Source organism: Ailuropoda melanoleuca, chromosome 14 (assembly GCF_002007445.2).
Source record: "Ailuropoda melanoleuca isolate Jingjing chromosome 14, ASM200744v2, whole genome shotgun sequence".
NCBI classification, from domain to species: Eukaryota; Metazoa; Chordata; class Mammalia; order Carnivora; family Ursidae; genus Ailuropoda; species Ailuropoda melanoleuca.
In genome coordinates this window covers 37,536,274-37,547,711 of record NC_048231.1, presented here as the reverse complement: position 1 = coordinate 37,547,711, position 11,438 = coordinate 37,536,274, and the positions used below count along the sequence as shown (strand labels likewise).

General features: G+C 58.0%; 1 protein-coding gene across 1 annotated transcript in view; it reads left to right on the top strand.

The window, feature by feature from the left end:
- Positions 1–6: 6 nt before the first annotated feature.
- SLC25A29 (solute carrier family 25 member 29) overlaps positions 7–11,438 on the top strand; it is a 12,002-nt gene continuing 570 nt past the window's right edge. The window contains 5 exon segments of the mRNA XM_034643079.1: positions 7–89; positions 5,688–5,731; positions 10,686–10,769; positions 11,080–11,355; positions 11,357–11,438. Of these exon segments, the coding sequence (XP_034498970.1) occupies positions 56–89; positions 5,688–5,731; positions 10,686–10,769; positions 11,080–11,355; positions 11,357–11,438 (520 nt within the window). The 5' untranslated portion in view covers positions 7–55.

Sequence of the window (11,438 nt, the reverse complement as noted above, 5' to 3'; positions counted from 1 at the left end):
GAGGGGCCAAAGGAGAAGGACGAGGAGGAAGGGCGGCCTCACCGGGGACCCGGCAATGGCGCTCGACTTCCTGGCTGGATGCGCTGGGGGTAAGGAGGCGGGCGGCTCTCGCCCCGAGCGCCCAATCTCGGGAGGCCGGAGCCAGGCGTGCGGGATGGGAGGCCGGCTCACCTGCGAGCCCTGGGCCCCGGCCGCTCATCTTGTGGCCGGGGTTTCGTCGCCTGCAGAATGGGGGATAACAATGCTCTGGTCTCACTGGGTTCTCGTGGGCGTGAACTGACTGCAGGCCCGAAGGGCGTCTAGCGCGCAGTCCGCGAGGGCACGCGTCGTTTAAGCCCTTCGGGGCACGTCCGGTCTGGGGCGCCGGGGCAGCACGGTGGCTTGGCCAAGGCTGGGACTGCCAGGAGGATGCACCAGCGCCCCTTGCGCTCTTCTCGCCCGAGGCCTCGGGCGCATCTCCCTCCCCTGCTCCGGCATCCCCGGCCCCCGCGCCCACCCGGACCAGAGCCCCTTACCAGGGCCCGAGAAGTTTGGGGTTGGCTCCACCCTCCTCCCCGCGAAGATGTCTGGGCGGGGCTGGGGCCACAGGACGACCCCCCGGCGGGCTGGCCTTGGAGGGCACTGAAGGGCGCCGGCCGGACCCCGGCGCTTTGGCACACCGCACCTTCCTACGCCGTTCCCTGAGCTGCTGGGGGGCGACTCCACCCAGGTGGCGGCGTGGACTAGCCCTCGTGCTCACGCGTGCATGTCACTGATGTGGGGCACCTTCACCCAGGCCTGGCTGCTAGGGTCCTTCCCAACCCTGTGTCCCGAGAAGGCAGAAATAAGTGTGCAGTGGGGCTCTGCTGTGGGGCGCCCGAGGCACCAGAATGGCCACTTCCCTGTTTGGCCTGTAGTTTCTCTGCTTTTACTTGGAGAGTTAATTTACGCAACTGGTATTAATTGCGAGCCAAGTTTTGCTAACAGGTATTCCCTACCGAGGTGACAGAGGAGCCGCTAGGAGTCGGCTGCGTCACCCCAGGCCTGATCCTGCGCTGATGGTGGGCTTCTCTCCTCCAGCACCTGTTTATCTGCTGGCGTTTGGCGCTGGGCTCCCTGGAGCCAGAGGAGGGACTAGCAATGGCCTCAGGCATTTAAACCTCTGCAGTTTGAGCGGCCTACTCTGGGCAAGAGGAGACTGGTGGAGAAGAGAGTGTGCCAGGGAAATGATGTGTGTGAAGAGATTTAAGAACTTCCCGGACTGTTACCCAATGGGGCCTCAGGAAACCACCGGCCTGGAGCCTGCTGAAGGGGGAAAAACCCCAGGGCTTTTCATAAATGGGTGCATTTCTCCCAACCCCAGGCCAGAGCAGACAGGAGGGGGAAGCCTCTGCAGATCCAGCTCTCAGCTCCCCTATCCCCCAATGACCCTACTCTGCTTTTCCTGTTTCCCTCCCATGGCGGCACCTGCCCCCACCCCTGCTGGCTCCTCCTGTGCCCCAGGCCATCCTCTACCCAGCCCTCCCCCTCTACCCAGCCCCCACCCAAGTGATGGCTCTGTGAGGGTGGGCTATCCCATGTCCAAAGACCCTTACCAACTTCTTGGGGAGGGTGTGTTCTTTCCCCCAGAGGGGCAGGATTTCTTCTGATTTCTCCTGGGTGTCCTGGGAGCCCCCTGCAAGCTGTGGGGTTTGGGGTAGGACCACTCATCCTAAGGCCGGGCCTGCGTAGGGACCCATCCCCCTAGGAACACGTGTTCAGTCACTCGAGGCTCTTGCTCACAAAGGGCCGCTCCTGGAATGCCTTCTGCCCATCCTTACCTGGCCCACCCAGGAGATCCTGTCCAGGCTCCAGGGTTGGGGCGAGATAAGAGTCCAGTACCACACCCAGCTATAGGCCACAGCCCCCGCCCCCACTGCCTCCCACGGATCCAGGCGCAAGCCTGGGGCTGGCGGTGCGCACCCCCGTCCCTGCTGTGTGAGCGGAGGCCTGAGTCTCCCAGGTGCCTGAGGATGGTATTGGCTGCCACAAAGATTCTTGGCGAGGCTCGTCAGCCCCCGCTCCCCCCGGGGATCCTCTTCTGCTCTTATTTGACCCAGGAGAAACCCTGGTCTCGAGAAGTGGAGGGACTAGTGGGACAGTGACTTGGTTGTCCTTATACCCCTGGTCCGCCTTCTGGGTCCGTGGCATGGCGCAGCCTGCGCAGAGGGACTGTCTAGGAAGCAAGCCGGGTAGCACTCCCATCTCGGCGCCCGGGTCCTAGAGGCCCCGCCTAGTTACTTCGGTTTCGGCTCCTCCAGGCCTGGAGGCTTAAGGCAGGGTGACGGCGGGTGCTTCTCTTTGGTGCCCTGGGGTCCCTCTAGATTCAGATTCCTGGGAGGGAGTAGAGTACCTCACCTCTGATTGGCTGAGTATCGGATCACGTGTTCAATATCGCCCTCTGGGAGGTGGGCCAGGCACCTTGATTGACAGCATCCCGGCGCTCAGGTCCTGGGATGGTCAGAAGGCCTACCCACGCTCCCCACCAGGGGGTCGGTGCCGGGTCTTCAGCCCGCAGATTACCTGTGCTCTGAACGGAGTTCTCCCTGCCCGGGGCGTGGATAGGAGAAGGTGTGGAGAGCAGCTCCATGGTCGGGCCGGGAATCCTGCCTGGGGAGAGTGGACCCCCCTCCGACCCTGGAGGGCCATGATGGGCTCAGGGTGCCTCTAAAAATCCAGCTTATGTTCGGCAGTGGGCACTGGCTTTGGAGGTGGCAGAAAGGGTCCACTTGGGCCGCCTCAGTGGCCTGTTCGGGAGCGGGTCTCGCAGGGCTTCCTGGCTCTCAAGGTAACTGTGAGGTTAAAAGGATAAGGCTTTGGGGGACAGGAGGCCCTGATGGAGGCGGGCCCCAAGGCCCCCTCTGTACCAGTGAGGGGGGATGTCGCAGGTGAGGCAGGAAGCCCCTCCCCTGAGGGCTGAGAACCGAGCCTCTGGGGAAAGTAGGAATGCAAATGACTGTCGTTGGAGGCCTTGGCAATGGAGGCTGATGGGGTGGGGGTCATCCCCTCCCATCCTGGAGTCTGATGAAGGCTGGTGCCAGAACCTCTGGGGTCAGAGGCAGGACAGGCCACCCACAGGAAGGGAACCTCCAGCATTTCCAGTGTGTGCTTCTTGGGGACCACACAGCTGGGCCTGGCTGCAGAGGGCAGGGAGGGCCTGAAGGGCCCAGAGCTGGAGAAGCAAGGCCAAACAGCATACCCCAGGAAAGTATCAGGTTTCCAAAACCCGCAGGAAATCAGTTACAGTTCCAGAAAATAAATTCTAGAACTAGGGTGTTCAAATTTAGAAAATTTACAACACGAAACGAAAAAAGAAGGTGGGTTGCAAAAGATAGAAACAAAGTGTGTCTCAGAAGCCCAGAGACGCAGGTATGGAAGTCCTGAGGGACAAGACGCCTTGGGGCTGTCTTTTCATCTTCCTGTGGATGTTACAGGTTCCAGAAGGAGGAAAAGGTCTGGAGATATGATTAGGATGAATACGTAAGAGTGGAAATTTTCTCTGTGATCAGAAAAATGCCTGAGTCTGGGGAGTGAAAGCGCTGGTGTGGTACCAGGCAGGGTTACTCTTAAAAAAAAAAAAAAAAAAGACACACCCTTGGCATCTTGGTGACATTCCTGAAATCTAGATAAAATCTCAGAGGCTTCCTGATAGAGCGCATAAATTATTGACAAAGGAGAAGAAACGCACTGGCAACAGATTTCTCAGCTGCAGCAGCAGAAGCCAGAAGATTCTAGGATATTGGCCTCTGCTGAGAGCCTCACCAGAGCACAGGTCCCTTGTTCCCTGACAGCGTTAACGAGATAGATTTTGCAGAGGAGCAGGAATGCGGAGGCCATTGCCCTATATGTTACCTCTGAGAAAAATGGCAATTGATCAGAGTAGAGACCCCCAGAAGGGGGTAGCGGTGAGGAGGAGAGGGAACAGCTCTGAGTCTCGTGGGGTCTCTGGGTGTGTGGGGTAGGGGATAGAAGGGGAAGCTACAGGGGTGGGGACCTTCTTGGGGTGGCTCTTCCTGGGGTGGGGCAGCGGGGGGCAGAGAGAGCCTTGGGGGGCAACGGTTCTTAGCCTGTGTCTAATGATGATTCTAAGGGTTAGAAACAAGAAGTAACCTTTAGCTGAACTTAAACATTAACAAGCAGAAGGAGGACAAATGGCAGTTTGCCCGAACCAGCAAAGATGCAGAAAGGAAAAGGATGTAGGAGAATTCATTCACATAAAATAAGATAGAGTCGGGTCAGATGTCCTGTCTTGGCAAAATCAGAGGCCAAAGCTGAGCTTTAGCTCGTTTCCAGGAGCATCGAGAACAAAGCAGGAGGACCAGGTTGACAATTCACTGTCACAAAGCTATACCAGGCACACGTAACCAAAAAGAAAGTAGGATTGGCAAAGTTAGTATCAAACACAGTGGATTCTAAGGCCCGAAGCATGGAAGAGGATGGAGAGGACACCCTACAAAGATTTGCAAGTTGTAAAGAGGCTGCATGGTGATCCCCACTAACCTCTGGGCGCCCACCACGATCCCCAGCCCCAGCAGGGGGCAGGAAAGACGAGTGGTTAAGGAGGAGGGCTCCAGGCCCAGAAGATCCGGGTTCAGAGCCTCACCCCACCAACTTAGGAGCTGTGCAGCGTGGACATACTCTCTCGGCCTCCCATTCCTCATCTGTAAGATGGGCTAATAGTCCTTTCTTTACATAGAAGAGGGAGAGTTAGTACACATACGAAACTAACAACAGTGACCCCCAGGTAGAAACGTTACTGTTTGTCACTCAACAAATAGTAACTGTCTTAATTATAGATACTCCTAGCAGTAAAAGGAGAACTTTAAGAAAGTCACACACAAACTTCTCGGGAGGAAGGCGTGGGAGTTGGTGCATGGGTTACTACACCTCACTGAGCCTCCCCGTCTTCCTTCCGTGAATGCGGAAACAAGGTGCCTGATTCCCGGTGATATTTACACCTGAACAGCACTCAGGACTCTGAAAAGTATTTAGGAGCCGATGTGGGGAGTGAGCCTTTGTCCTTCGAGGTGGGGCCGGGTTTGGGCAGGGCTTGAACCGATCATATCGGGCAGATCACAAAGGCGCACGATGCAAAGTTGGGAACTGACTCCCTGGGCAGCAGGTGCCGCCCCTGCAGGGAAGGGAGTGGCCGGCCCGTGTCTGCAATACTTCTGTGCCTCGCCTCCGTTCCGGGTCAGCACGCAGGGTGAGGGGGGACCAAGGCTCACACCTGGTACAGGGGAGGAGAGTGAGCTGCAGACCTCGAGTTCCTTGTGGGCTGGGCCATCTGATGAGTGGCAGCGGGAAAATTCAAATCTGGGTGACTGTCTGGGCCCCCGGGCCATGCTGGAGGTGTTTGTGGGGCCAGGAGTGTCAGTCAGGTGCGGTCAGGAGAGTAGCAGGGGAGGGAGAGACACCAGCTTCGAGTTGGACAGATCCTGGCTCTCCCTCAGGGATGTCACCCTCTTACCCTTCCTGCTCTTGCAGACCTGAGGACAAAGGAGCTCACAGGGCGCCTGGCACACAGTAGGCGCCTGGCACACAGTAGGCACCTGGCACATGTTCTCTGTTCCCGTCAGGCGGCTCCCACGCGGTCCTCCCAGGCGGAAGCCCCCCCACACTGCAGGTTTCTGAGGCATCTGGGTGACGGTCCTCCTTTTTCCCTCCAGGTGTGGCAGGCGTGCTCGTGGGACACCCATTTGACACCGTCAAGGTGAGTGTCTTGTCACAGTTTTCCTCTCAGGTCTTTGTGGAGGCGCAGACCGTGCACAGAGGCCTGCAGGGCCAAGGCGGCGGGAGGCCCCCTTCCAGTGACCACCTTAGGAACACCTGTGAGGTCTTCCCACAGGTTCTGGAATACAGGTAGACGCCAGGTTCTGTGACACCCAGGTGGATGGCTGTGTCCGCGTTCCTTCTGGGTCTGGCCTTACCTCTCCCAGCTCGGGGCTGAACTTGGAGGCCCCTGAGACTGAGACTGAGAGACTGACGGGCAGCCTTCCCCTTCCCAGAGCAGGGGCACCCACTGTTCCCATGCAGAAGCCCTCCAGACATCTTCTTGAAAGAAAGAGCAGTTCAGAGAGAGAATACAGAGAGACAGAAAAACCAGAACTTGTCAGTATTTCCCATGCACGTGATCTTCACCGAGTGGTAATCACCACGGCGCGAAATCACGCTACTGGTTCCCAAGGGCTGGTGTGCACTTGCGTGGCGTTCGTGGCTCCGGAGTGTGGCCCTGGGGCGAGCACTCGGTCCACAGCTCCTCCGCGATAAACTGTCCAAATCCACGTTCTTAGAGGCTCACAATGGAAACAAAGGAAATCCATGTTCTCCAGCTGCAAATTGCCAAACAGGATTTTGTCCTTGTTGGGGTTTTAAGTCCTGAAACCAGCCAAGTCTGGACTTTTCCTTGCAGCCTTCACCCGGGAATCAGCGCGAGCTGTAAGCAGCAGGGCACTAGGCCAGACCCTGTGACCCACTGTAAACACTGAACTTGGCAGTGCTTACTGGGGACGGCAAGGGCAAGGATGTCAGCCCTAGCTGGGTTTGAGGTCACTTCCTGTCCCCTCTTTTTTCAGTGGAAGTCAGGTGGTCCTTGGGCAAGAAAAGGACTCTGGACCTCGGCGCTGGGGTTTTCTCCAGGGCAGGCCTGAGGGCCTAGCTTCACGTACTGGCTCTGACCTGAACGAGTCCTGCCCGAGGCCTTGCCCAGGTCCAGGCCCCCTGCTAGCCCATCTGCTGTGTGACCTGGGGCCGGCTGCTTCACCTCGGGGCGCAGGGTTCTCATCTGCCGCGTGACGCCTCGGGCAAGTTTACGGAGGCCCTTGTGGTGCCAGGTGCTCGTCAGTCAAGTTTGCGTCGCATGAAATGCTAGTTCTGCAGCGCAGACCTCCTCCTATCCCATCGTATGCAGTTCAGGGAGAAGGTGGAAGGACCAGGCTTTGCTCCCACCCAGCGACCCGTGTCCCCACACAGCCCACTGAGAGCCTGTCCTCACCACTGCCTGTGCGCGGCCCACAGGCCCGAGCAGCCCAGGAGAGCCTGACTGTCTACGCTCTGCTGTGTTCAGATCTCGTGTCACATGTTGTAAATGCCTCTGTATCCGGCCAAGAAGTGACTCTGGATTTGCTTCCTCAGCCCAGCTTCGCAGGGGCCAGGTCTCTCTGAGCCATGACTCAGCCTGGGCATGGCCAGGCCCCCCTCAGCTAGCTCTGCTCCCACTGGGCCCCCTCCTCAGGGACCCCCAGGCTGGGGAGGACTCTGTCCTGGTGGCTCTGGCCCCCTCTGAGCTCCTGGGCCACGACCAGCACCCCCGGCAGTGACTGGGGGCAGGAGCCTCTCCACCCCCCAGAGCTCCTGCCCCTAGGACCCTATCCCTTACCTCACCCCTGAAGAATGGTCTTTGAAGAAATCCACTCGTGACTTCTTTTGGCCACCGGCCCACCTGCATCACATCTGAGCAAACCTGTCTTTAAGAGCCAGGCTTCTCATGGATAGGAAAAGCCCGCCCCCAGTAACCCCTCGTCACTCAACTCAAGACCCCTCTCATCCCAGGTACAGGCTCGCTGTTGTGTTGTGCTAGTCAGGGAACACGCTTCTTTGGTTTAATCTAACGCTGTGTCACCAGTGGCCTTATTTTTCTGTTTTTAAGATTTTATTTATTTGACAGAGAGCACAGGCAGAGCGGCAGGCAGAGGCAGGGTCAAAGGGAGAAGCAGACTCCCCGGGGAGCAGGGAGCCCCACGTGGGGCTCGATCCCAGGACCCTGGGATCAAGACCTGAGCCAAAGACAGACACACTTAACCGACCGAGTCATCCAGGCACCTCCCTCCGCCCCCCAGCCCAGTTGCCTTATTTTTTACTGGCTCTTTTCCAGTATAAGAGTTAAACAATTCTCATTAAAAGAAAATTGGGAAAGGCGGAAGAACACCTTCTTTCCTTATACTGACAAATCAGTTTTCCCATCCTGTTCACTTCTTCAGGATCCCCCTCCAGCATCGTGCCTGCCACGGGCGTGTGATATTTTAAAAATATCATCGCGTACATAACACAGTTAGTTGGCTTTCTATTATACAAAGGCGATGTAGGTTGTAAAGAAATTTTTAACCGTTATAGAGACATATAAACTGAAAACAAAACAAAACCCAGTCCTTCATAGATCCTCTTCCCCAACCCTCATTAGTGATTTCTGCTGAAAAACAGAAATGTACACAGACCCGTATGTATTCCTGCGTTCGGCAAAAGTGGGCTTGACTTCAGTAGCTCTGTTGTTGTTTTAACTGAAATTTAACACATGTAGAAAAGTGCACACATGCCAAGTGCCTGAATCTACCAGTCATCGCGAAGCACATGCCTGGGGAGAGCAGAACAAGGTCAGCCCCCCCCCGAAACCCCCCAGTCCTCCTAGCAACCCCTCCCCTTTCTACTGCCAAGGACATGACAGTAATCAGGGACACTGGGTCTAAAACTGCTTTTCCCGGGGAGTGGCCATCCCAGGGCAGGGGAGGGGATGTCCCTGGACGTCGGGGCTGGGCCCTGGGGGCTCCGTGCCTGGATGTGATGTTGACATTTTATGTTGCTTTAAAAGCCTTTACTTTCTAAGCTAGGGGCCGTCTCCATCCGTAGCAAAAGTGTAACTTTGTTGTAGATGAGTGTAAGCCTCACCCTGGAGAGCCTAGTAAGTATAGACCAGGGGCCCCCGACCCTCCTCTGTCCTGGCTGAACCAGACCCTGGGCTTGAACACCCCTCCTCCTCCCCACCCCACACAGTTCCCTCCCTGACTAGCAGGGGACAGGGAGGACCTGAGGTGAGCTTGGGCCTGGCACAGGTCCTGGGGCAGGGATGCAGGTGGGGCTGGTGGAGAAAAATCAGCCCCCTCTGGATCAGAGGTCTTCCCACTGGGGGTCTCCTAGCCCAGTGGAGAGCTGGGAGTCTTTTGAGCATGTGTGCCAATGATCACTTTTCCAGGGGCGGGCCCCCCCATCCTCAAATGGGATGTTAACCTTAACTCTAGAGATTACAAGACTCGGGCCCCATTTCACCCCCAAACCTGGTCCCCCAAACTGCCAGCCAGCGAGTGCTCAGCCCGGGTCCAGGGGTCACAAGCAAAGGGGAGGGGGTCCTCCGTGCTCCCCGTGGGACCCAAGCTGGCCTGAGCCTGGCAAGAGCTCGTTCAACCTACAGGGACTTCAAGCCGCCATCCACGTGTGGCCGAAACCTGCTCACATGGCCCAGTTAGGGGCTGCACGAGAGAGAAATGTCCTACCAGAGACCCCAGAACCCGGAAGGGAAATGAGAAACCTCTCGTCGCAAAAACAACCTGAGCAGAGCTCAAGGTGTTAATACGTTATTAAGTGTTAAGGTGTTAAGATGTTGTGAATATGTTGCACAAGCGCTTTTGCTTTTCTCCACTGCAAATCCACCCCTTCCCCGCCAGGCCCAAGCCGGGCGGGCAGCCAGGGTGGGAAGGGGAGCTGGGGTGACCCCCTGCATGGTGCACTCGCTTGTCAGCCGCTTCTCAGAGCAGTGGCTGCCAACTGCAGAGGTCCTCGTGTGCAGAGATGGTGCTTTTTTGTTCTTCAGAAACATTCTTTTGTCAGCGCATTTGGCAAAAGAAGATCCACTGGAAGGCTCTTACCAGCCAGCACGCCACCCCACTCTGGCCCTGACCAACGCAGCCGAGCCACTCCTGTTGCTGGAGAGGATAGACAGCCTTGGCCAAGTTGCAAAACGTCTCTGAGTTTCAGTGTTCCCATCTTTGAAGTGGGGGTAACGACACCCACCTCGGCTGGTGATTCCAGGGTTAGGCCCTCCGGTGCTGCCGGGCATAGAGGGGTGTTTGTGCTGTGGCCCTGGCTGTGATAGTGATTTATGAGTCAGCTCCTGAGCACATGACTTAACCTAGCTCACCCCCGACCCCCATCACCGGGATTCTGAGTTCGGGAAATGTGCTCCCGCTCCACACTGTGGGGCCTGCGTATCAAGTGCAGGGATAAGCTCTCCGTCAACAGAGAATAAAATCAAGAGGTTCCGGACTACAGGGCTCCAAGGGCAGCTTGGCCTGAGCCCCCACGTCCCGAAGGTGGTGACATGGTCACCAAGGAGGCTATCAGCTGCTCTCTTGTCACTGCTTTGTTAACTCATGACCACTGTCCTCACAAGGGGCTACTGGCAGAAATGAGGGGGTCCCTCAGAGTCCAGGGCTCACTGCTTTTAACACCCACTGCAGCACTGTCAGCCCCCAAGGAGGGGAGTTGGGTGATGGGAATTAAGTGGGGAGTCCCTCCGGCATCAGCCATGGTTTGCCACCAGGACAGTGGGGAGGTCTGGGAAAATGCTTTGTGCTCCGCTGTCCGCACATCGTGTAGAATTACACAACCAGAGGCTTAGCCTTTACTTCTCTGAGATCTTGGGGACCCTCTACCCCCTGTGCAGCTGGCTGTCTCTGCGGCTGTTGCCCACTGATACCCCCCCCCAAGAGCCACGGACACCCGGCCCTGCCCCATCCCAGAATTCCAAAAGCCACAGAAAGCTACTTGGCTCCCTGCCTCCAGCGTCCAGCCTTGGGCCTGCAGGAGCGTGCTCTGCTGGCTGTCCTGAGTGCTTGGGGCAAGGGAGCTGGGAGCTCCGGCTGGGCTAGCCCACCTTTCACTGGGCCCTGTCTTTGCAGGTGCGGCTTCAGGTCCAGAGCGTGGAGAAGCCTCAGTACCGAGGGACCTTGCACTGCTTCCAGTCAATCATCAAGCAGGAGAGTGTGAGTGGCCTGGGCCTGGGGGTGGCGGTGGGGAACCAGCTTCTAGAATGCTTTGGGCCCCAGACCGCAGAGCTGGAGAAGAAGGTGTCCGGGGACCATGGGCAAATGGGGACTTGGGAAATGGGAAGGTGCGAATGCCCAGGCCTCCGACATCGAGGACATGGGTTCTAGCAGAATTTGCCTTGGTCCTCTTGAACAGTGGGGGTGGGCTGGGGCTCCGCCCTCCCTGCAGGCGGGGTCGCGGGGAGGCGGGCCGGGCCACCCAAGCAGGCGCAGGAGCGCGCCTGACGCGTGTCCGTGCGCCCCGCAGGTGCTGGGCCTGTACAAGGGCCTGGGCTCGCCCCTCATGGGGCTCACCTTCATCAACGCGCTGGTGTTCGGCGTGCAGGGCAACACCCTGCGGGCGCTGGGCCGCGACACACCGCTGAACCAGTTCTTGGCCGGCGCGGCGGCAGGCGCCATCCAGTGCGTCATCTGCTGCCCCATGGAGCTGGCCAAGACGCGGCTACAGCTGCAGGACGCGGGGCCGGCGCGCACCTACCGCGGCTCGCTGCACTGCCTGGCGCAGATCTACCGGCGCGAGGGCGTTGCGCGGCGTCAACCGCGGCATGGCGTCCACGCTGCTGCGCGAGACGCCCAGCTTCGGCGTCTACTTCCTGGCGTACGACG